Source organism: Protopterus annectens, chromosome 1.part2, assembly GCF_019279795.1.
Source record: "Protopterus annectens isolate FY-2018-M chromosome 1.part2, PAN1.0, whole genome shotgun sequence".
Taxonomy (NCBI): domain Eukaryota; kingdom Metazoa; phylum Chordata; order Ceratodontiformes; family Protopteridae; genus Protopterus; species Protopterus annectens.
This window is the reverse complement of record NC_056727.1, coordinates 700,426,590-700,453,552: the sequence shown is the minus strand read 5'-3', so window position 1 is coordinate 700,453,552 and position 26,963 is coordinate 700,426,590. Positions and strand designations below refer to the sequence as shown.

Sequence of the window (26,963 nt, the reverse complement as noted above, 5' to 3'; positions counted from 1 at the left end):
TCGACGCCGACTGTGACTTCGAGTTCGGATCCGAGCTCTCGGGGCCGAGGGCTGAGCATTGGATCCGGGGGAGCTGGTGTGTCTTCGGCTCCATTGGGTTCGGAGCACATCTCTCTCAAGGCTCCGGCTGCATCGGCTCTGACCCCGATCCCTACCTCGGAGCTGAGGAGATTGCTCTCTGAGCCTGGCAAGAGTAGCTCTCCTTCGGCTTTTGAGGTTGTGGAGAGGGTACTGTCGAGGACCTCCAGGTCCCCGGACCGGGCGTCGGATCCTCCCGTACCCCCGCTGCATGTGGGTCTATCATCCATCATCTGACCATCGGGACAGCCTGCTCAATCCCTCCAGTTGGTTCCCTTAGAGGAACAGGACCCCGTTGACGAGCCCTCTTCGGACAGTCCCACCGAGGAGATCCCTCGAAAATGTCGGTGCAAGAGGAGGCACCTGGACTCCCCCGAGTCCGTCACAACCGACACGTATTTAGATGAAGGGGAAAGTTCCCCAAGGTCACCCCCCGAGGATGTCTCCTTCGGAGACATCATGGAAATGTTGTGTATTAGAGGGGGGTGGTCTGCCCAAAAACCCTCCACAGATGAATCCGAGTTCTTGGATGCATTTGAGGCAGGCCCTTCTACCTCCTGGGTGTCCCCCCTGGTAGACCTCATTACTACCAGGGCGTGGAAGGAGCCCGACACCGTGGAGCCTATCCCGAAGCGACCTGACAAGATCCTTAGCCCCCCAGTGGATAGATTGTCTTGGGCCAAGGGAACCCCAGTAGATGCCATGCTGGTGGCGGCTGCCACCAATTGAGAACTCGCACAGGAGAGTTCTTCGGTTCACCCGCTAGATAAGGAATCTTGAGCACTGGACTGCATTGGGAATCGGATGTTTAGTTCAGCGACCTTTTCTGTAAGGGCACTTAACTACATGGCACATACCATTAGGCTGCAACGAGACTTAATTAAGGAATACGCTGCAGCCCCCCCCCGGAGTCCATGTCGGTCGAGGACAAAAAAGTTTTCTCGACTCATATGGCCACTCTAAAATCCATCTCTAACACGTCCATGCGTCTACTCTCCCATGCCATGGAGGGAGCCGCTAGGGCCAGCGGAGCCGGGGTCATCTTGCAACGTCACTCCTGGCTCCGTCTTTGCGATTTCGCAGATCCCTTCAAGGCGTCCTTCGCGAAAGCACCCTTTGACGGATCTTCGCTCTTCGGCAAGACCGTTCGCGAGATGCTGGTCCAAAGCGAGAAGGATGGGAAGACGCTGTCTGCCATCGGGTCCGCTTCTCTAATCCCCAACCATCCTTTTCTAGGAATCAGAGGGGACAAAAGAAGCTGTGGTTCCGTAAGTCCCAGCAATCCCATCCGGGTTCGGACCTCTCATCCTCTAGAGGCAGAGGAGGACAAGGAGGACGCAGGCCCAGAGGCAGAGGGGGACCACGTAACTTCGGGTCCAGGGAACCCTTCCCGGATAGACCCGCGCAGCAGCCCTGGGGCTTACCCGGCTGTCCCTCTTTGGAGGCAGTCGGGGGGCGGTTGTCGGAGCACCTGTCAAACTGGGAGTCCATTACGACAGATCGATGGGTGCTCCACATCATATCCAGAGGTTAAACCATCCCCTTCATAACCCACCCTCCCTCGACCAGACACCTCCCCCGATGTTCCACCTGATCGAAGGGAGGCAGCAGCTTCAGAAATTCTGAAGTTGCTAGAAAAAAGAGCCATCCAGCCCGTCCCCCCAGACCAGTCTGGATCGGGTTATTACTCCAGGTTCTTTTTAGTGCCAAAAAAGACTGGGGAACTCAGACCCATTCTAGACCTCTCTGCTTTGAACCTGTTCATTCCCAAAGAAAAGTTCCGGATGGTCACCCTCCAATCTATTCTCCCCCTTCTGCGGCAGAACGACTGGATGTGCTCGATAGACCTCAAGGATGCGTACTACCACATCTTGATGTACAGACGATCCAGAAGGTTTCTCTGCTTCCGGCTGGGAGCCAGTCATTACCAGTTCAGGGTTCTCCCGTTCGGCCTCACCTCAGCTCCCAGGGTGTTCACCAAGGTCATGGCAGTGGTTGCAGCCCACCTGAGACTTCAGGGCATTCAGGTCTTCCCGTACCTAGACGACTGGCTTCTTACCGCCACCAACAGGCATCAGCTCTGCCTGGCAAAAGATTATGCTCTGACCCTTGCCCAGAGCTTAGGCATCTCTGTAAACCTCCAGAAATGCTCTCTTTGCCCCGTACAGGTCCTGGAGTTCATAGGGGCCAAGTTAGATACCCGCATTTCTTGAGCAATGCTAACTGCGGACAGGATAAACAGCTTGTCGTGTCAGGTGCTAATTCTTCTTCAAAGCCCGGCTTCGAAGGCGGAATTAGTTCTGAGGACACTAGGATCTATGGCAGCAGCGATCAGTCTCGCCCTTCACGCGCATCTGCGAATGAGGATTCTGCAGTGGACCCTTCAAGTTCAATGGTCCCTGCTGCTCCATCCCTTGAATACTCCGATTCCCCTAAGCAGAGTTTGCAGGCACTCCCTTCTTTGGTGGCTCCACGCCCCAGAGCTGAAAGAAGGGAGGCCTTTTGTTGTCTTTCCCCCCCAAGCCACGCTGACCATGGACGCTTCTCGCCTCGGGTGGGGGGGGGGCATTGTTCGGGCAGAACCGTCCAAGGCACGTGGACTCCCCTGGATACTGCTTTGCATATCAATGTCCTAGAGATGAGGGCGGTGCTTCTAGCGTTGCAAGCTCTCCACAGCCTTCTACCTCTGGGGACTATTGCAATCCAGACAGACAATATGTCAGTGGTCTGGTACATAAACAAGCAAGGAGGAACCAGGTCCTACCCACTTTGCCGGGTGGCTATGAGAGTGTGGGAATGGGCGATATCCACCATCCGCTTTCTGGTAGCAACGCACATTCCGGGTCGGTCCAACATTTTGGTGGACAAACTGAGCATAGTGATTCTCACTCCGTACGAGTGGTCTCTCAATCCATCAGTTGCAAAGCAGATCTTCCGCAAATGGGGTTGGCCTTGCTGCGATCTTTTTGCTTCTCCCTTAAACACAAAATGCAGCAAGTACTTCGCAATACTTCCCCCCGAAGGGGAGAATCCCAGAGACGCTCTAGTTCATCCTTGGCCGTCCAGTCTACTGTATGCCTATCCACCCCTTCCGCGCATGACCAAGTTCATACAGAAAGCCCGTCGGTTGGGGAGCAGAGTTATCCTCATAGCCCCATTCTGGCCTCGCCAGATCTGGTTCCCGTACCTGCGGTCTCGCAGTGTATCTCCGCCATGGATACTGGATCCCATTCCAGACCTGATTTCACATCCGGCGGGATTACAAACCCTGAACCTGGTGAACCTCAAGCTTGTGGCTTGGTTGCTCCAGTTCCACTGATGGCTAGGACTCCCGGTATCTCATCTCCTGTTAAGGCCATTCTAGTCGCAGCACATAATCCGACTACTAGGAAGATTTACTACAGCAAATGGAAACGCTTCTCTGTCTGGGCCAAAGATAGAGGCCTGGATCCATTTACAGTTCCTATTCCTAGTATTCTAGACTTCCTGTCTCTGATATTCAGACAAGGAGCAAGTGCCTCAACAGTTAAGGTGCAATTGGCAGCCATCTCCCATTTCCATGTGGGAGACGGACTAGGATCTTTGGCTTCTACAAAATTATGTAAAACCTTCTTACAGGGCGTTTTCCTCTTGAAGCCTCCGGTGAAAGTGGTGGTGCCTCCATGGTATTTGGCCTTAGTCTTACAAGCCTTGACAGGCCCACCCTTTGAACCCGCGGCTTCGGTTCCATTAAAGTTCTTGCCCTGGAAAACAGCCTTTTTGGTGGCCATTATTTCAGCCAAAAGGGTGTCAGAACTTCAAGCCTTATGTATGAAGCATCCTTATTTCATTTTTCATAAGGATAGAGTGTTCCTCAGGACTAATCCGTCGTTCTTACCTAAGGTGGCTTCGGAGTCAAATATCAATCAATCAATAAACTTACCCGTGTTCTTCCCAAACTTTCAGTATAAAGGAGAATACACATTGCATAAATTGGATGTGCACAGACAACTGCGTTTCTACCTGCACAGGACTAAGGATTTTCGCAAATCGGACCATTTGTTCGTGTCATTTGCTAAATCAGCCATGGGTAAGGCCATTTCTAAAGTGACTGTAGCAAATTGGATTTGTCAATGCATAGTCCACGGGTACTTATCTGCAGGCAAACTGGTTCCTACGGGAATTCGCGCTCACTCTACGAGGGCTGTGGCCACCTCTGCAGCCTTCTGGTCTAGGATCCCCTTGGATGACGTATGCTCTGCAGCTACCTGGTCCTGTTCACATACGTTTATTTCTCGTTATAAGTTGGATATGGTATCGAGAGGTAGGGCTTCCTTTGGCTCTGCGGTGCTTCGGAATATCCTTCCATAGGCTGCCCAGGGTTTCTCCCTAGGTAGCTGGGGACTCTGTCCCACAGGTTGCAGAGCAAATGAAGTAACTACTTCAGATAAAGAAGTTATGTACTCACCATAACGTTCCATCTGAGTAGGTACTTCATTTGTTTGCAACCAACCCCCCCCCCCCTGCCATCCCCCGAACCTTTCAGGATTCCTATCACCAAAGAGATCTTGTTCTGCCTTAGGACAGTTTATCTGGTGTTGCTTCCTCTATCAAAGGTAGGAGTTGTGTAAGAGGCAAAAAAATTCGATCTGAGGTAATGTAGCACATAACAGGGGATTATGGGTAGGGGGAGGAGCTAGGAGCTCGGATCTTGTAGCTTGGAAAGCTGCCGGCTCGGATCCGATACCCACAGGTTGCAGACAAATGAAGTACCTACTCAGATGGAACGTTATGGTGAGTACATAACTTCTTTTTCCATATGCTAAAGTACCAACAGTTTCTGTTATCACAATTGAGAAGTAAAATGTCACAACCTGAACCACCAGACTTGGAGTTGCAGGATTTGATGCATAGTGCAGAACAAGTGGGTAAACATACCTTGCATTGTGGTTTTGATGCTCTAGAGGCCTCATGTAGAGCTGCTGTTACAGGATCAGTGACACGTAGACATGCCTGGCTCAAGGAACAAACCTTAACAGATCATGTCAAAGCTAAATTGCTAGATGCTCCTCTTCAAAAGGATGTATTATTTGGTGTTAAGGCTGAGGAGGTATTAAAGAAAATGGAGGAAAAGGCTAAATCAATGCAAACAGTGAAAGATTTTCTACAGGTACAACCTCCACGCTTCAGTAGAAATCGGCCTTCCAAAAGTTGGTCCTTTCCAACCACGGACAGACCCCAAAGAGGTAGATACAGGCACCCGAGGGGCAGAGGGTAATCTCAAGGATCGTTTAGAGGCAGACAATGGCAAACTCCTACACAAAGAGGTGGTTGAGGATAGTTTGCAGCCATTCAGAAAGCAAGCCCAATGACTTTCCCCTTTGCATGCCAAGCAAGGCTCAAATGGCAGCACCCTTAGGTGGAAAACTGGCATTATTTTCAAAAAATTGGCATATTGTCACAAAAGACAAATGGATCCTGGACATTATAAACAGAGGCTACAGATTCCATTTTTGCACCCTTCCAAAAATGAGAGGCATGCCAAACCTGACACACCATCAAAGGGCAGAGGCACAAAGACAAATTTCAGATCTCATGGACATGAAAGCTATTCAAGAGGTACCAACTCACGAACAGGGTCAAGGTTTTTATTCCAGACTATTCCTGGTACCAAGGAAGGGAAAAGATTGGAGACCTATTTTGGACCTATCCATCCTAAACACATTTTTACTCGTACCAAAATTCAAGATTCTCACTTTACAGCTGCTTCTTCCCATGCTGGGCAAGGAGTCTTGGCTGGTAACATTGGACCTCAAGGAGGCATACCTGCATGTCCCAATCAGACAAAATTGCAGAAGATACCTCAGATTTCTTGCAGGTTCAACCCATTATCAATTCTCTGCATTGCCCTTTGGCTTATCTACTGCGCCCAGAGTATTCACGAAATGCCTGGCATCAGTAATTGCCTACTGCAGACTTCAAGGGATACAAATATACCCCTATTTGGACGACTGCCTGATCCAAGCGGACAGCAATCACATACTTCTGAAACATCTGGCTTATGTAATAATGTTGTTGAATTCTCTGGGATACACAGAACAAAAAGAAATCAAGACTAATACCCTCTCGGAAAATAATTTTCCTGGGTGCCAACTTGGACACAAACACCCAGATGGCCTACCTCACGCCAGAGAAGCAGGGGCAACTAACTCAATACTTCAGAACATTAGCAAATTTCACCAGGCTGACTGCAAGGAAAATCCTGCAGGCTCTGGGATTCATGGCATCTTGCATCCTACTAATCCCATGTGCAAAGCTGCATATGAGGAAACTTTAATGGTACCTGAAAAACCTATAGTCTCAACACAGCCACAGTTTGGAAACAATAATACCACTAATTCTATGTCTTCAAAAGGAATTTCTGTGGTGGGCTCAAGCATGCCAAACAAACACAGGTCTCCCATTCAGCAAGCCTCAAGCAAATCAAGTCATCACAACAGGTGCCTCGGACTACGCCTGGGGGGGGGGCGCACATGACAGATCAGTGCATTCAGGGCAAATGGTCCCAAAAAGAAAAGCACCTTCACATCAATCAAAAGGAAATGCTAGCAGTAATAAATGCTATTATAGCTTTCAAAGACCTTCTGCATCCAGGTCAACTATTGATAATGACAGACAACACCACAGTAATGTGGTGCATAAACAAACAGGGAGGAACCCATTCATACCCCCTATGCAGGCTGGCCATGTCACTTTGGAACATGGCTCTGGACTTACAAATCGAACTTAAAGCACAGTACTTGCCAGGCAAGGAAAACACGCTGGCAGACAACCTAAGCAGATATATGACAGATCCACACGAATGGAAGTTGCATCCTCAAGTTTTTACAGAGATAATTCAAGCATGGGGAAGGCCAGGCATAGATCTCTTTGTCTCCCACAAAAATCACCAATTGACAAAATTCTGCTCAAGGATTTTTCATCCAAAAGCCTGGAGAGTGGACACTCTCTCTTTCAGTTGGACAACAATGACAGTTTATGCCTTCCCACCTCTTCCTCTGCTGCCCAAAGTTCTATTAAAAACCAGAGCAGACAGACCAAAGATGGTTCTCATTGCTCCAGATTGGCCAAGACAACACTGGTACCCACTCCTGAGGAGCCTGACGCATTCCCCACCTTGGACCCTGCCTCTAATGCCTCTTCTTCTGACTCAGCACAACTTCAAAACTCTTCACAGTCAGCTGAAAACACTCAATCTCGCCGCATGGAAGATTCCTTAACATCACAACAGACCCTACTATCCAAGGAGGTGCAAGATGTCATTTTGGAGGCCAGAAGGCCGTCTACTAGAAAAGCTTACTCCGCAAAATGGAAACGGTTTTGTGCCTGGAATGAGAAAAAGGGCCAGAATCCTGGAAAACCGAACTGACCTCAAATTTTACAGTATCTAGCTGAGCTGCTAAGCAGTGGGCTTTCATTCTCTTCCATCAAAATCCATGCCTCAGCCATTTCTGCAGAATACAACACTGATCCACCTTTATTCTTTCACCCCCTCTTAAGACAGTTCCTCAGAGGGGCTAAGAATATTAAACCCCCAAGGAAACAGCCAATACCTGCTTGGGATCTCAATTTCATTCTAGAAAAGCTGATCTTGCCTCCTTTTGAGCCAGCTGCCTCAACAGATTTGCAATATTTGTCCTGGAAAGCAGCTTTCCTTCTGGCTATTACCTCAGCTCGTAGGGTATCGGAACAACAAGCCCTCATGGCTGTGCAGCCTTTTATCATCTTCCATCATGACAGGGTTTCCTTACGAACCAACCCGTCCTTTATGCCAAAAGTGGTATCCAGGGTAGCTTTGAATCAAGGGGGAGAGATTACTACATTCCTTGGACATCCACAGGCAACTGCGTTATTATTTGGACAGAACAAAGCCTTTCAGAAAATCAGAACAGCTCTTTGTGTCCTATTCTATAGGAGCTCAAGGGAAGCCAATTTCCAAACAGACAATCTCAAAATGGATAGCCCACTGCATACGCTTTTGTTACACTTTTCATGGCAAAATTGTGCCTGCAGGCATCAAATCTCACTCCACAAGGGCCACAGCTACCTCTGCGGCTTTCCTCAGAGGAGTTCCTACCAAAGATATTTTGGAAGCAGCCACTTGGAGTTCTGTGCATACCTTCTCCAAGCACTACCACCTACCATTATACTCCAAAATAAGAGCAGGCTTTGCCACTGCAGTCTTGCAGGGCATCCTGGCTCCTCCTAGTTCCACCTAGTGCCTACCACCCCTTTCTTAGCTTTGGGATTCTACCCATCTGTTATGACTGCAGCTGTATGCACAATGAACATAGTACAGTTTTGTACCTACCATAAATGTAGATGTTCGAGTGCTAATACAGCTGCAGTCCAGGTTTCCCTCCTTCCTTCCCCTCTTGGGACAGGCCTAGTGGCTAACACTTCCTCGTACAACCTGATTGGGGTATTCATTTATGGTGTATTTGCTTGCACTACTGTATTTTGATTATATGGCATTGCTTTATTACACAAATTTATGTATTGCCTTCCTTTTGGGGGCACCTGACATCTGGGGCAAGAAAAACTGAAGAAGATGGCGTCGGCTGGTTCTTTTATACCCCTGTCGCACTGACGTCAGGGAAGAAGTGACGGCAACCGACGGTGGACCTAGACTTTGGAATTCGGCCGACCGAGGACCCGCCTGACGGCAGGAGAACCCATCTGTTATGACTGCAGCTGTATTAGCACTCGAACATCTACATTTATGGTAGGTACAAAACTGTACTTTTTAATGACTGCAACAGTGAATACACTCGAACATCTACATTTATGGTACACAACTTTACTTTATAGATGGTTCCTTCCTAAATGGCAGCCTTTTAAATCATTTTACTTCCAACTGAATCATGGGTGTTCCACCAGATATACTAAGAGTCATGTCTGACTGGTGACTGCTACTCAAGAAAATAAAACCAGTAATCTTGATGACTTTCGTATTCTTATTCAGCAAATTGTGAACATGTAGCTCTCAGTGATACTTTAATTCTGGGGCATATGAAGTCTCATTAAAATGTATTTGTATATGACAGAAATCCAGTTTCCTGCTACTATATAAACTGTTGTTAATTCTTTTTTTTTAGGCAAAAGTTGCGAAAGATTCAACCCATATAGCGGCATGCTCTGCGTCAATACCTACAGAAAATCACATTCTTTCTTTGGTTGTTTTTGCCAAGAGAAACAATTTGAAAATTAATGCCACTGATTCTTTATCTAATTTCCCTCTTCCGCAAAAGTAAGTTTTAATTTGAAAGAGACATGGGTTTAGTTAACTTTCTTCTTTAATTTTTTTATGTGATCATGAAAACTGCATTAATTCTTGCCTGTTGCAATCTCTTAGATGTTGCTGTAAATGGATGCTTGGGCAGCGGGTGCTTTCAGAGGCTTATGGACCAACAGTAGAAGAAGCAAGGCAGAATTCAGCAAAACTGGCTTATGATGTATTGGTTAAAGAACACGGTACACAGACAAAAGAAAGCACTTCAGCAGTAAGTAAACAATTTAAGTATTTCCTCACACAGTAGGATACCTGCAGGAAAAACATATGTTGCTTCCTTGACGTACATAGGTGTTTGAGCTACTTCATAAGTGTTCAGTCGGGCTGTCTGGGAAGTAATGTAGTAAATGTTTCTCTGCCATATATATTTTTTCTGATGTTTTGTTTTCTTAATGCTAATCCTGTCACCATCAACTTGAGTTTGTTAACAGGTGGTTGAGTTTTTTGACAGTCTTAGGAGGACTCCTACTCCTGGCATGTTAGGTTTTATGTAATTGTGCCCTTGTCAGTGTCAAAAGAGGGGAGGGCTCCCTCGACCAGACTTCTTTTCTTACAATTTTGAGATGGACGATTCTCTTAAGTTACTTTCATTTCTCTCTCTCTCTCTTTTCCAGCTAGTAACCGTTTTTTTATAGGTTATTCCCCATCCCTTTTATCTTTAATGGTATCCCCCCCCCTCCCGGGTCAAAAAAATATATATATAAATAAAGAAATAAATAATTGTTTCCCTTTTTGCTGTCCTTTGGTGTCTGTTAGTGCAGCATACATTTGTGTGTGTGTGTGTTCTTATTCTCTCTATTCTTTTGTTAATGTTGTGACATTGAAACAAAATAAGCCAGCTGGATTTAAAAAATACACAAACTGTGGACATAAAATTCCCTTTAGCGATTCACACTCATTGGGTATTTACTGCTTAGGGCCTCTTCATTTACAAGAAGATTGCGCCAACTGTCATTCCTTCAATCATATAGCTTTGGTTGCAAGGAAAAATAAGCTCATTTTAAGGGGAATGCTACCATCTGCTTTTGAAGAGGCTGTTTCTGGTGGTAAGTACAAATCTTTGACCCCTAAATCTGCTCGTTCGAGCCCTGCTTCTTCCCTGTCTTCGAAAAGCAGTGATAAAGGAAAGAAGAGACCTTCCTCTGCTCAGACTGACTTTCAGAGCTAAAAATTAAGACATCTAACTCCACTGAATCTATGACTCGATTGGAGCCTTCAGCGCCGACCACTTCCAAACTGGAGCTGATGCCTTTGGCTCCGATGCTGTCCAATGAGGATAGATCAGATCCTTTGGTATCAAATCTTAACAAATGTCTTTTCATACCGATCTTGACATTCCCAGGGACCCATCCTTTTACCCACTTCCTTCAAGGGTATTGTCCCCTTTCTTATGCAGACCAAAATCCCCGTCAGCATCCTCTTTCCATTAATCAGGAGCCTTACTGAAGTAGGCGTGGAATGTTTGGTACAGAAATCTTGTGGGAACAGGGCATTATTAAGTTCCACTTGGCCTTGACCCACAAGGTTCTAGGTCTGTCCATCCCTTCTACTCCCCTACTTACTCCTTCTCCAGTTTCAGAGTAAATTTCAGAGCCATCTGATCCGATACACCTGGTGACTTTCAGGTCAGATCTGAAGATGTCTCTTTCTTCAGAACAGACCTTTACTCTGAGATCTTTGGCCTTTTTGGAGCTGGAAAGCTCCAGAAGCTGTAGTGAACCTCGCAGTCCATGAGTGCGCTCAACTCCCAGACTGTCAGAGCAGTCAGTGAACCTCTGGGCTTCTGTGCAGGTAAGCTTGGCTCCGGCTTCTTCCCTTGGCGAGAGCTGTCTTCTGGGCTGGGGGAGGCCCTCGACCCGCAAGCGTGGCTTGTTGGAGCTGGAGTCCTCCCCCACTGTGGAATAGTCCATCTTTGGTGCTTTGTAGAGGGCCGTAGCTGCCACCGCATCTAAAAGGTAATCTGCTCCCTTGGATCCTCAAGCCCATCAAGATTCCCTGTGCACTACTTCTGAGCAGAACATTCCATTGGGATAGTGGGCCCTCAGGCACCAGGGTACTCTTCAGGGTACCCCTGTCTCTTCTGATACTTCCCCAGCATACCCCACTGAAGAAGCCCTTTGGAAGAGATTTTGCAAGAGGAAGCATTTAAACTCCACGGAGGAGTCTGCCACGGAAGACACTAACCTCAATGAGAGAGAAGGATCCTCAGTCACCTCCTGGGGATGTTTCCTTCAGGAAGATTCTGAAACAGCTGGCTGGCAGTCCATTAATCCTTCACCTGAGGAGTCAGTGTACCTGGCTGCATTTGGTTTCCGACCGTCTGCTTCCTGGGTGACTTTGCCCACCGATGGGCTTATAGATTTGATGTCTTGGCAGGAGTGTGAGACCCTGGACTCCATCAAAACTATTCCCCAGAGACTGAACAAAATAATCACTGCCCCAAATGATAAGGCTGCCTGGATGAAATGAGTTGCAGTAGATGTCATGGTCATAGTGGCGGCAACCAAGAAGGAACTTTTAGAGGAGAGTTCCACTATTCATCCTCCTGATAAGGATTCCAGTATGATGGATAGTTTAAGGAAGTGAGTTTTCTCTTCATCTACCTGTACCTTGCACTCGCTGAACTACCTTTCTCATTTCACCAGGTTGCAAAAGGGATCTGATCAAGGAACTGCCAGATACTGTTGAAGGAGCTGTAGCTGAGGGAGCACAGGAAAAGTTAACTTTACAGTTAGCGACCCTACACTCTGTACCTACCTTTTCCATGAGGCTCATCGCACATGCAGCCAAAGGAATGAGTCGGGTGGCTGGTTCCGGCATCTCTATGAGGAGGCATGCTTGGATACACCTATGTGATTTTGCAGAGCCTTTTAAGTCTTAGTTTGTCAATGCCCTGTTTGATGGCTCATCCCTTTTTGGCCCCCAAAATCCAAGGATATACTATCCAGGTGTGAGAAGGAAGGTAAGATCCTTTCTGCAGTGGGCATATGTTCTTCTGCTTCTCAGAAACCCTACCCTAAATGTCAGAGAGGTGGAGGAAAAATGTGGTTCAAGAAGTCTCAAGGCTTTTACCAGGACATATGTAGATTTTTCTCCAGAGACGGGGGGTGGGGGGTGGGACAATAATGGAAGACGCCACTCTTGCAACAGGAGGCCCCACAGTACCAGGAGTCCTGAAAGACTTTCTTCAGGAAACCATTGCAGAGCTCCTGAGTGGAGGCCCGATTTTTCCACATCTGGAGGCAATCGGGGGTCGACTATCCCTGCACTAGAGAGCTTGGCAAAAGATAACTTTTGATTATGTGGAGGATAATATCCAGAGGTTACCAAGTTCTTTTTTTGCAATTTCCCCCTCAAACAGAAAATCCCAGATGTTCCACCCAGTCAAAGGGATCAAGCAGTCATTCAAAATCAGAAACTGCTGGAAAAAAGTCATCCAAGAGGTCCCCTGTGACCAGAGAGGATTCTGAACCTACTCAAGGTTCTTTTTAGTTCCAAAGAAAACAGAAGACTGAAGACCAGTTCTGGATCTCAGCAGATTAAACAAGTCAGTTTGATGTCACAAGTTCTGAATGGTCACTGTTCAGTCCATACTTTCTTTCCTGGAACAGAACAATTGGATGTGTTGTATAGATCTGCAGGACGTGTATTACCATATAAAAATTGACAGGTGGTCTTATGCTTCCGGTTGAGAGCTAGTCATTACCAGTTCAGAGCACTGCCATTTGGTCTCACTGCCATCCCCAGAGTATTCACCCAATGCATGGCAGTGGTTGCGGCTCACTTGAGACAACAAGGATTGCAGGTGTTGCCTTATTTAGACAATTGGCTCATATTTTTCCCGACTAGGCATCTACTTGTCTATGCAAGAGGCTCTTTTCTTCAAATCCGCACAGAACTAGGCATAATGATAAATTGCCAAAAATCACACCTGGACCCTTCCCAAACACTACAGTTGACAGGAGCACTGTTGGATACTACTTAGATGATTGCAAAACTTCCTCCCTGCAGTGTGTTAACATGCTAACAATCAGGAGTCAACCACACAGATTAATCCAAAATAGGAAGGTGGCTGCTCATCATGTTCTACAGGCTTTAGGTTCAATGGTGGCAGTAGTAGTATTAATTGCATTAGCCAGATTTCACATGAGGATACTACAGTGGCTTCTAGCTGCCCAATGGTCAATCATCCATCAACCGATGTTTCACCAAATTCTCATAACAGATGCTTGCAAAAGGACCCTGTCATGGTGGATTCAGTCAAAACAGTTGACAAAAGGTCGGCCCTTTGTTTTCCCTCAAGCACAGGCCACGGTGACCACGGATGCTTCCCAGATGGGGTGGAGGAGCATTTTCTAGGGAAGACAGTCCAAGGAACCTTGTTTTCAAACAAGACCAGTCTGCATGTAAATGTCTTGGAGATGAGGGCAGTGCTTCTGGTTTTGCAAGCATTCCAGTTTGCTCTTCCTCTGGGAACAGTGGCGATTCAATCAGATAACATGTCAATAGGCTGGTACAATAAGCAAGGAGGAGCTGGATCATACCCTCTGTCGAGAAGCCCTCAGAGTGTGGCAGTGGGTGATCTCATTAAACCGCTTTCTGTTAGCAACACACATTCCAGGAAAGTCCAGCGTGATAGCAGTCAAGTTGAGCTGATCTGTCCTCATGCCTCACGAGTGGTCCCTGAATCAGGCAGTAACAGAGGACATTTTCCGAAGTTGGGGCCAACCTTGCTGTGACCTCTTTACATCTCCCGTAAACAACAAATGCAACAGCTACTTTGTCCTGATCCCCCCACAGGATGAATCCCCGAGGGATACTGTCATACACTGTTGGACCCTTGGTCTATTGTATGCCTTTCCACCAATTCCCTTGATTTCCAAATTCCTTCAGAAAGCAAATAGGATGAAGAGAATAATAATTCTCATTGCGCCATATTGGTCTCGACAGTTTTGTTTTCCCTTCCTCTGGCCTCATCTACAGAAGGAACCCTGGATGCTGGAGCCCATCCAGACCTGCTTTCACACCTGACAGGAATGATTCACAGCATCCTTCACAACCTCAAGCTGACGGCTTAGTTACTCCAGTTCCGTTGTTTGCCAGACCACCCATGCTCTTCTTACTTGTCCGTCATATTTTGATGTCGTCTCATAAGTCATCCACTCAAAACCTTTACAAGAGTAAATGGAAGAGGCTTGTAATTTGGGCTCAACAGCACAATGTCGAACCCTTTACAGCACCTATTCAGTCTGTCTTAGAATTCTTAGCCCACCTTTTTAATAATGAAGTAGCTCCCTCTACAGTTAAAGTACAGTTAGCAGACATTTCAGATTTTCATATTGGGAAGGATAATTTATCTCTCATTTCCCAAAAGCTTTGCAAACCATTCTTTAAAAATGTCACTGTTATTAAGGCCTCCTCACAAGGATCCCTTTCCCCTGTGGGACCTTAACTTGGTATTACACTTGATTGCTTAGCCACCCTTTGACCTTTTGCAGACTTGAGATATTAAATTTCTTTCTTGGAAGACTGTTTTTTTTCTAGTGGCTATTACATCGGCAAGAAGAATGTCAGAAATCCAGGCACTGTCTTCCCAGCCTCCATATTTGATATTTCGTAAGGACAGAGGTTCTCTACATACCAACCCCTCCTTTCTGCTCAAGGTAGTTTAGCAAACAAATATTAATCAGGCCATACGTTTGCCTGTTTTCTTTTCTAACTTCTGCAGCAAAGGTGAATAAGTTCTGTATTTGCTGGATGTTCATAGACAGTTACATTTCTATTTGCATCGGACTAACGAGTTTCGGAAAGCAAGTCAATTGTTTATTGCCTTTGTATGCCCTAGAAAAGGCCTACAAGTATCCAAAGTTACTTTTATCTGAATGACTCTCTTATTGCATTTCTTTTTTTTTTTTACACCATGAAAGGTGTATAAATCCTTCTAAAACATTTAGAGCCCTCTCGACCAGGGCAATGGCTACATCCAGAGTTTTTCAAACCCCAATGCCTGTATAGATGAGATTGGTGCATTGGCCACATTGGCCAATCATCATACATTTATCCCTTAATTACAAGTTGGATTTCATCTCCAGGGTAAGAGCTTCCTTTGGTTCGATGGTTCTGAGGAACAGCCTCCCATGATACCTTTATCCCTTAATTACAAGTTGGATTTCATCTCCAGGGTAAGAGCTTCCTTTGGTTCGATGGTTCTGAGGAACAGCCTCCCATGACTCCACCCAGGATAAAGGAAGCTGGGAACTCTGTCCCTTATATGAGGATGAGATGAAAAGTTGACGATATTAGATAAAGAAGGTATGTACTCACCATAACGTTCCATCTGTATTGTCGATTTTTTTCATCTCTCTTCATATCCCCTCCCTCCAGCACACCCCCCCCCCCCGCCGCCTTTTTTTCTAGATGAATGTGAATCAAAATTTCAGGATGTTTTATCATCTCTAATACTCCAGAAATGGTCTCCTTCAAAATTTTCTGACTTAAGTTCTCTTTCTGTATTTTTTATGGTAATTATAGCAAACAAGATCTGAGGTGATAGAGAGAGATGCAATGTGCGCAAGGGGTGGTATCCAATAGCGTTTTTGGTTGCCATGAGCTTAGGAGTGGCTAAGTTGGATCCGATGGATTGGATCTGAACCCATATGTGAGGAGAGATAAAAAATCGTCAATGCAGATGGAACATTATGGTGAGTACATAACTACTATATGTTTTCTGTACTACATCCTCTAAAGGTTTCATCATTCCTCCTCTGTTTTGTTGTTTATCCAGCCTAGTTTAATTCCCAGTAACAGTAGAATCTTTCATGCTAACTGATTGCTTCTGGATTGGAAAAGTCTCTGGGTGTAGCCCTGCTCCTTTCGCCCTCGCTGTGCTCAAGCTCATTTCGCTGCTCTACCCTACCCTTATTTCCACCCACCCCTTTCCAATAGATTTATACCTATCTTAGTCCCTCCCCAATCTTTGTGAAACAGTAACCTCCCTCATAGTTGTAACACCATCCTCTCCTTGCTTCCCTCCCCGTAAGTTCTCATTCTTACTGGAACCTTCCACCCCTACCCAGTCCCAGACTCAAAACCTACTTTGCACATTCCTCCCATCACTGCTTATCCACATTATTAAAAATGACCTATACCATAAAACGTATTACCTTTATAATTATCCTTCTTTCCCCTTTGCTCATATTGACACAAGATACCTGCCTTCACATCTCAGTAGACATTTCATCCTCAGTATCACCAACCCAACCTATACCAACACATGCAGTTATTCAAACATCTCATCCTCCCTACTTAACTGTAGTAACATATATCCAACTAAACTAAGGATTTATCCAATAAATATCAAACTTAAACTAGTATAATTTCCCGTACCTAGGTTTCTTTTAAAAAAACATAACTTACAAACAGTTATACATCAGCTCCAAGTGTGGTGATATTCATCCCAGTCCTGGCACCAACAACTCGCCAACATCAGTCCAACCTGGTGTAATGGTAGCGGCGTCGCTTAACATCAAGAAATTCTCTAGTTCAGTTCTCGGCTGGAGTGCCTTCTGTGCGGAGTCTATATGTCCTCCCCTGTGTTTGTATGGGTTTTCTCGAGGTACTCTGGTTTCCTCCCATGTTACAAAGACATGCGTCTGGAGGATTTCTTCCAGGGCCTCTGCTGAAAATTGGCTTCATTCTAAGTTGGACTTCCCAGTAAACAAATGTTAAATAAATAAATAAAATAGATAAATCCTCCATCAATCAAAACCTATTTATAATAACTGTAAATGCACGTAGTATCTGTAACAAAATTACTAAATTCCATACATGGCTTGGCTCTACATACCCCGGATGTTGTAACAGAAACATGGCTAAAGAAACGTGCATCAGATACTGAAATTATTCCATCAGGGAACAACATCCTTCAAAATGATAGACTCCATAAAAAGGCAGGGGTGTAGCCTTAATTTATTGTGAGTCCTTAACAGTTACTGTCCTTCCAAAACCAGTTCCTACCTTTGGCAACATTGAACTTCTAACTGCATCCCTGTACCTTAAGAGCAATAAACAGGTATGTATTGTTGCTGTGTATATTCTCCCTGGCCAAAATATCCTTATTTTGGAAGCGGTACTATCTTGGGCAAACGATAATATGTCCGTTGAAACAATCATTCTTGGAAATAAAAATATTGACAGGTCATAACCTCAAATTCCTCTCTAAATAGTATTAACTTACATAGTTTTACTCAACTTATCACAGGCCCTACACGTACCTCATCAAATCGTCCTGAGTCAAGTTAGATTGTATCCTTGTATCACACCAGCATAAATTTCCCAACACCAGAATCCTCCCTGATACCTTAAGTAACCATTTACCAGCCTATACTCATAGTTCCCATACTCAAATATCTAAAACTCACTCCTTTAGGACCTCCAGAAACCTTACCCACTTCAACCAAAGCATATTTGTAAACACCCCAAAAGCCCAAAATTGGACACTCTTGATGCTGTAAATTATTTTAACAAGGTCTTTCTCGATACACTTAATAGCCTAGCCCCCATTCATACCAAAAGAACAAAAGTAAACTGTGCCCCCTTGCTAACAGTACTGACCAAACAAGCTCTTCTTTCCAGAGACTGAGCATGGAAAGAATGGCAAAGCAGGACCCCACAAAATAAAGGTAACTACAAGCAAGTTTGAAACAAAGCAAAATAAATTGTAATTAATAAGAAAAAATATTTCTCATCACAGTTATCTAACCAAAAAAGTAAACCCCAAAAACGTCTATACATTTGTCTCCTCCTTTCTTAACCCTGGTACCTCACAAAACCCAACACCCAATCCTGATAAAGATCCACAACAAACAGCCCATATGTTCAACTCCCACTTTATCAATACCATTCTTAAACCAGTCAAAACCCCATCTCCAATATCTAATAATCTAACAGACACCCCAAACCTAACCTAAGACAATCTCAGCCTCCTTTCTACCCCCATCAACGAACCCCTAACCACGGCGCATTAATTCCTCCATTCTGTATACAGCCAGTATCCACCTCCCTAGTATTTAAACGTATGACCAAACTAAGACGATGCTCCCTCTCTGCTGATAATCTTCCATCTCAATATCTAAAACTAGTAGCTGATGCAATAGCCCATCCAGTTAGTATTCTAATAAACTGATCACTCTCAGAATCATATGTCCCCCAACTCTGGAAAAAATCCATTATTACGCCACTACACAAAGTAGGTAATATTAATAACCTGTCAAACTATCGGCCAATTTCTGTACTCTCACCACTATCAAAAATCTTAGAAAAATGTATGCATTCTCAGTTCCTGAAACAACATCTCCTTGTACCCACCCAACATGGATTGAGTCCGGCACATAGTACTAACACTGCCCTACTGTCATTCAGTGATACTGTGTACAAAAGCCCTTGATGCTGAACTATCAACTACAGTACTCTTATTAGACACACGGTCACACACCCTAAGCTGCTTCAACAACTAGAAAAACTGGGATGCTCACTAAATTCCTTAACATGTTTTTTCAGCTACCTCAGTAACAAAAAACAGTCTGTCAGATGACAAAATAATCTAGCTGAATACCTGGTCAATAACACAGGAGTGCCCTAAGGATTTATCCTGGAACTTTGGATTTTTAACATTTTCATAAATAACCTTGATAAGGGCTCACAACAGAGTGCACTTGTCCAATATGCCGACGAGTCCACTATTTTCCTCCTCTTCTAGTAATCACTCAGACCCCCTTAAAACTACACAAAAAGCCTTTTCATCTATAGAAACCTGGCTAAATGCTACTCAGTTACTTCTAAACAACAAAGAACCAAACTCTTGCTATTCTCAACAAAACCACCAACTCCAGACTTTAAAATGTATTCACAAAACAACTCAGAAATTGAACTAGTGAAGACAGCTAAATTGTTAGGCATAACTATTGATGACAAACTTACCTTCGAGCAACATATTCTTAGTACTGTATATATATATATATATATAAAAAAACTCATTTTAAGCTAGACAGACTTTATAGACATAAACTATATCTAGACAAGACAACCAAAATAAAAGTCAGTAATACTCTGCTTATCCCATTCCTCCTTTATTGAAGCCTCATCTTCTCAAACCTTCATTCATCTCTTAGTAAACTTCAAACACTTTACTATAAAATAGTGAAATTTGCCTCTAGGATGCCATACCGCACCCACCATTGCCAGGCAATTCTGGATTTCACTTGACTTGATTTCCCCCAATACGTACATTTTACTCACCATCTCTTACCCATAAACTGATATACAATCCCAACAACTGCCCTGCCCTTAATTCTATTCTACACTTTTACAGACTATCTCGCAATCTTCATTCTTCTAGCAAACAACTTTTAACCATAACTAAACCCAATAAAAGAGCTGAACAGAACCTATATTCATACTCCATTGCCCCAATATGGAATGTCCTGCCTTCCCCTATTATGGAGTTTGACTCATTAAAACCTTTTAAATCTGCACTAAAATTCCACTACCTCAATAATCATATCTGTCCCTGTACACATAACTCAAAGCCACCATAAATAAAATAAATGTTAATTACTCCTTTTTATTTTCCCTCTTTTAAGTAACTCCACACACTTTGAACTTTTTCTATAACAATAAACTTTTCAAATATCTCTCTTTACTTTTAGGTAATGTCTAGAATCTCCTGTATTTTTGCTAGAATTGTTTGCTTGGAACCAAAACCATATTATTATCCAAATGCTTTTGTGTTAATGTACTCTGTCTTATGTTCCTTAGTAGGTTTTGCCAAGGGATTATCTATTTCTGCAAATATACTTTAGGAATTAACGAAGTCCATGCTGGCTTAACCAAAATATTAGGAAGCCCAACATGTTTCCAGTGTTTGGGATGCCACAGGTCATTGCCATGAATGCGTTTGTAAGGGTTCCTGATCGGTTTGTGATTGAATAACAAAGTCTAAAACCTTCTGCTAGATTTCTGTCATCCTTAATCCTCTGCACTAGCTGCCAAACTTGTTTTTTAATTGCTCTGTTGCTGATAAGTGCTTGATCTAACCACATGACTGAAGAATAAGCACACTAGTGCTAGTGTTAAAGAATGAAAGGGACATTCCCAGCTGTGGCAGTGTAGAAGTATTAAACTTCTGTCACATTGCATGAAAGATTTGGAGAAAGGTGATTGATGAACGAATACCCAAAGTAGTTGAAAGTAAGAGGGAAGATGAGCAGTTTGGATTCAGATCAGGATGCAGCACAACCGATCCAATGTTTGCATTGAAACAGTTGAGAAGAAGCTAGAGACAAGGAGAGAGTTCACATGGGCATTCCTGGACTTTGAGAAAGCATATGACAAGGTTTCAAAGTTGATTTGAGCAGCCCTGCAGTAGTGTGAAGTCATAGAAACATTGGTAGAATTAGTGCAACCTATGTACAAGGACCACAGAGGGGTTACCAGTGGGAATGGGTGTGCATCAGGGTTCAGATAAGAGTCCACTGCTATTCATACTTGTGATGGACTACATTAGCAAACAGGTCAGAGGGGACGGATCAAAAAGTTGCTGTATGCAGATGGTGTGTTATTACGAGCAGACATTGAGCATGAACTTCAGTAAAGGGTAGGGGAATGGAATGCAAAACCGAATGCACTTGGGATGAAACTGAGTATAGATAAGACGGATGTTCTTTGTGTTTCACTGTTGCAGTCATTACATTTGGGTTATCTGCTTGCGGTAGCCCTCAGTCGGCCTGATTAACAAAGTCTTGGGTCCTGCGTTGGATGCTGTCCCTTCTTCCATGACGTCAGGGGTATAAAACATGCAGCCGATGCTATTACATCAGTCTTTCTTGCCGTGTGGTAGCAGAAGCAGTTCGCAAGTGCTGGATGGCCGACTCCTGAAATTTTCTTTTTTGAGTTTCAGAACCAAAGTCTTCAACTAAAGTTAAGCACCCTGTTGGGGAAACTTTTTCTTGTTCCTTACCGATGTCAGTAAGAGTTAATAATTGCATTACTTGTGGAAAGCAAATACCTCACAAAGATTTTCATTCGTACTGTGTTCTTTGTCTGGGCTGTGACCACGACATACCTTGCTGGTTGGTTTTGTGCTTTATTTAATCAGCGCACTATCCGTTGTCTGTATATTTTCACCTCTCAATATTTCGGTTCTTGGTTTAATTATCCAGAAATGCCATCGGTTAGCCATCCGATTAACTGGATTCCGAAAAAACACAAAGATAAAGACAGAGACAGGCCGCCTAGGTCTAAAGCTGCCGATGACGCTTCTCCTAAGCCAGTCGCCAGTTCGCCGGTACTCAGTGAGGCGCTTTCGCAGCCCCTGATACCCACTACTTCTGATTCACAGGCCTCTACTGAGACCCATTCGGAGTCCGGTATGCCGCGAGATGCTTCAACTGTAGAACCTGTGGATATCTCTACCTTGGATGGGTCCGAGCCGCTGTGCAGGCACCGGCTTCTGAGGGTGTATTCAGGCCCACGGACTTGCATATTAAACAGACACCTCTTTCTTCATTTAGGCCTAAATCTCGAACCATGCCTAGGAAACCAATGCCCAGGCTGCATGCTCAGGCCTCTATGCCTAAAAAACAAATATGAATCGCTGAAAATCTTATAACTTTAATCAGGGGAAGCCAACCTCCCCCTTCTAAGAGACCTAGGACTGAAGTTGTTTATGAATCTTCTGACCCGAATTCTGATTTTTCTGATTCTTCTGATGATCTGGGTTTGCCCTTATCTATTTATGAGGATTCTGATGCAGAGGACACTTCCCTCTGCTTTCCCTCCAGAGGATTTTTCTTTTGGTGAAACCTTACGTACTCTAATGGAGCATCTCCACTGGGAAAGCCAGGATTTTTCTGATTCAGAAAAGAGGATTAGGGATTTCTTACTCCTGCCTCAGCATAGGCCTTTAGCTATACCTCCTGTATTAGACATTGTTGATGCCTTTTCAGAATCTAGTTTGGCCCCTGATTCTTTACCTCCTGCTCCCAGAAAACCTAACAGATATATTACAGGGTTCCTGATTCACACAAGTTTCTTTTTAAAAATCCTATTGCGGATCCAGAGTATTTCACAGGGTCCCAAGGGCAGGGCTTCTACTGCTAAAAATCCTACCCCTTCTGATAGAGACTCCAGGGTGCTGGATAGATGGGGTAAGAAGGTTTACACTTCTGCAACCTTGGCCATTAGTGCTTTAAACTGCCAGTTTCATATGTTAAAGCAGGGGTGGGCAAACTTTTTGATTCGTGGGCCACATTGAGTTCTAACATTTGACAAAGGGGCCAGAACAGGAGCAGATAGATAGCATGCTTTGAAAACATCACCTCATTGGGGGAAAAATACTCATCTTGGGATATGGAGAAAACATGTGCTTTAATTTCCAATGAAAATGAAGAAAAGCATTACAATAAAATCTCTGACTTCGAAATGAGTCTTTAAACACTGAAAATCAAATAAATGACCATTTTATTTTAAAGCACTGAAAGTTCTGTTATCCTTCAGGATATCACCATCACTCTCCTCCTGACTGTCTTTTTTTCAAAAACGGTAGGAGATGCAGATGTACTTGTCCTGTTCCTTTTATTCAATTTGTTTCCCGGTGCCAAAAGTCAACAACGACCAGTGCAAGGACGAAACAGTTGCAGCAAGTCAGTCTGTGAAGCGTTATATTTGATCTGCACGCACTGTTTATTTTAACAACGTGCGTATCACGGAGACACACACATTTTAATGGGAGCAGTGTTGTTGGTCTCCTTTTTTAGCCAGCGCATCAAAGTCTGGAGTTAGTTTTGTTGTGGCGATTCTCAGGATGGATCTGAGGTGTAGGCCTGTTAACTTGGATCTGTGGCTGGCTTTGTTGATGTTCATGACGCTGAAGGTCTGTTCACACACGAAGGTAGAGCCGAACAAAGCCAACATCATCTGCGCTTTTCGCCTTAGATTTGGAAATGCGGCATCATTGAGTGAAGCATAGAAGTCATTTAGTTTCAGACAGCTGAACTTCTCTTTTAAGGCAGGGTCGGACTGAAGGTCGATCAGTTCGAGCTGAAACTCCTCTGGAGCTGTTTCAGGGTCTTGTGACAGAGGAAAGGCCACCAATTGAAGTGACTTGTCAATTTTGTCGAAATCCAAAAACCGACGGCAGAATTCTCCGTACAGTGCATCCAGTGACTCACTGTATTTCTTTACTTTTGTTCTGGCCTCTTTCAGCGTGGCTAGTCTAGGAAAATGAGTGAATGACTTGTTCAAAATCTGCCTGGAGAATAAAGCCAGCTTGGATTTGAAGGCTTTCACGTTTGTGTACATGTCATGCACAAACTGCTCCTTCCCCTGCAGTTTCACGTTGAGCTCATTCAAGTGTGAAAATACGTCCGTAGCAAACGCAAAGTCACACATCCAGCTCTTGTTGCTCAGCTCAGGAAATTCATCAGTCTTCCCCTGCCGCTCCAAAAACATGCCAATCTCCTCTTTGAGCTCCCACACTCGTTGAAACACTTTGCCCAAACTCAACCAGCGGACACGGGAGTGATAAAGCAGGTCCTGGTGATCCGCATCAGTTTCCTCCAGGAACGCAATGAACTGACGGTGCTGAAGTCCCCGTGCGCATATGAAGCTGACGAGTTTCACCACAGGATTCACAACATGATTCAGCTGTAACACCGATTTACATAGAGATTCCCGATGGATGATGCAGTGGAGGAAAATGACATCCTGGTCAGGGTTTTCATCTTGCACTTTATTCTGGATTCTCCTCAGCAGGCCAACGTTTTTTCCCGTTAAATTCGGCGATCCATCTGTGGTGACGTTAACAAGCTTACTCCAGGGAAGCTTCATGTTTTCGATGGCAGCAGACACCCGTTCAAACAAGTCCTCTCCCCGTGTTTGTCCTTTCAGAGACTCCATTGTCAAAAACTCCTCCGTTATTTCAAAAGTTTCATTGATTCCTCGGATAAAAATGAGGAGCTGAGCAGTGTCTTTGACATCGTTGCTTTCATCCAGTGCTAAAGAATAAAAAGTGAATGACTTAGCCTTTTGTTTAATCTGCTGGTGATATCTTCATCTATTAGTTCCACACGGCGAGTCACTGTCCGCCGTGATAAACTGATTTTCTCAAATTTGTCTTTGGTCTCCGGGCTCAAAATACCTGCTGTCTCTACCATACATTCTTTTAAAAACTCGCCCTCAGACAGTGGTTTGCTGGCCTTTGCTATTTTGAATGAAAGCATAAAACTGGCCTTGGTACTTGACTCTTGAATGGCAGTTTGACGGTGAAAAAAACTTTGCTGAGCCTTCAAATTAGCTGCCACCTTCTCAGCAGCAGCTTCCCGTTCTTTTGTTGAGAGCTTGCTAGCATAATTAGCGTGCTTTGTGGCAAAGTGACGGCTAATATTATACTCTTTAGAAACCGCCACAGTTTCTTGGCATATCAGGCAAACAGCAGATGATCGGTATTCAGTGAAAAAATATTTAGTTGTCCACTCCTTATTGAACACTCGACATTCTCTGTCCACTTTCCTTTTCTTGGGTCCGCTCATCTTCATAGAGACATGGTGGGTCAAGGGTAAAGTGCAAACGTGGAGTAATAGGCCTACGCTTCACCTCAACAAAGCCAATATATCTAGAGTGCGCCATCTAGTGAGGAAACATCAGAATTGCAGGGGAAATAAAACATTAACAAGGTTAATTTATTAAATTTTTTCAAGTTTGGCTGGCCGAATCAAAACGTTTAACGGGCCGCATGTGGCCCCCGGGCCGTAGTTTGCCCATGCCTGTGTTAAAGTATCAACAACATGTTATTGGGTTACTTAAACAGAAACTTACGTTGATTCCTGACTGTGCTGAAAATAAAGAATTACAGGATTTAATGCATTCTGCTGAACAGGTTGGTAACATACTTTGCAATGTGCATTTGATTCATTAGAGGCCCCTTGCAGGGCTGCTGTTACTGGGTCTGTGCTCAGAAGGCATGCTTGGCTTAAGGAGCAGTCTTTGCCTGATTATGTTAAAGTTAAACTGTTGGATGCTCCCTTAAATCAGGACCCGCCTGTTAGGCAACATAGCTGAGGAAGTTCTTAAAAAGATGGAAGATTAAACTAAATCTATGCAAACTGTTAAAGATTTCTTGCAAGTTCAGCCTCCTAGATTTAGTAGGCATTGGCTCTCTAAGAATTGCTCCTTTCCAGCCCCTTCCAGATCTTCTCAAGCCAAACCCAGACACAACAGAAACCCCAGATTTCAGTCCCAGGGGGGACACACAAGTCTAAACAGTGGGGGATTTCCTCACCCAAATCTGGGAGTAGTAAGACCTCCCCCAATGGAAAACTGTCTCAATGACTTGCTTTTAAAACTTCCAAGCACTTCTCAACTGAATGCTCCTTTAGGTGGAAAGATTGGTCTGCAGGCCAAAAACTGGGAACTCATTACTCAGGACAAATGGGTTTTAAATACAGTGTCCCAAGGATACAGATTTCACTTCCACACATTACCAACACCAAGCGGTTGGCCAGATCTACCCCCAAATCAGTGAGCAGTGGCCCAAAATCAAGTTCTGTCTCTCTTAAGCATGGGGGCTATTCACTTGGTACCAGAAGAGGAAAAGGGACAAGGTTTTTATTCCAGACTTTTCCTGGTACCCAGAAAAGTCAATACATGGCATCCTATCCTGGACCTTTCTTCTCTAAACACCTTTCTGGTGATTCCAAAATTCAAGATGCTGACTCTTCACCAGCTGCTTCCTGTGCTAAGCAAAGATGCATGGTTGGCAACAGTAGACTTAAAAGAAACTTACCTGCACATCCCTATCAGGGAGTCTTGCAGAAGATACCTACGCTTCAAAGCAGGCTACATGCACTATCAGTTCTTTGCACTGCCCTTTGGTTATCTACCGCGCCCAGGGTATTCACAAAGTGCCTAGCTCCAGTCATTGCATTTTGCAGCAAAGAAGTATTCAAATATACAAGAATATAACGAACACAACACCAGCAGTCAATAGATGTAAATATCTTGTCTTGTTTAATTCTGGTACCTCGGCCTTCGCCTTCTCAAGGAATACATTTGTGATAACAAATACCACCCCTTTTATAACACTTCCATAATATTTGCATACTTAATTGATTCAATGAAACCATTAACCAACATTTCCTAATTACACTGAATAAGACAGCTTGAACCTAAAAAACATTAAATGCTTAAACTTCATTGTATTGAAATCACAAAACTTCTTTCTTTTAAAAGGTATGTCTTGTGCAAAAATACAATAACATCATGTAGAATTTTCTTAAAAGACATACAAATCACTTGATAAATTCTCTATTGTTCAAACGCAACCATTATTTCATACAAATGTTGCTGTTGGATTTCGTTTGTAAAAATCTTTATAACAAACTTTTTAGTTATAAAAAAATCTGTTCAAGCTTCCATATTCATTCCATTCGGAAAGAGAGTTTTATAATTCAAAATAAATCTAGACTCTATTTCTAATAGTTTAACATGAAAACCTGCA

General features: G+C 44.1%; 1 protein-coding gene across 1 annotated transcript in view; it reads left to right on the top strand.

The window, feature by feature from the left end:
- LOC122792405 overlaps window positions 1-26,963 on the top strand; it is a 2,471,936-nt gene that overhangs the window by 1,443,622 nt on the left and 1,001,351 nt on the right. The window contains exons 17-18 of the mRNA XM_044060193.1: window positions 9,216-9,367; window positions 9,473-9,620. Coding sequence (XP_043916128.1) covers window positions 9,216-9,367; window positions 9,473-9,620 — 300 coding nt within the window. The remainder of the gene's footprint in view (window positions 1-9,215; window positions 9,368-9,472; window positions 9,621-26,963) is intronic.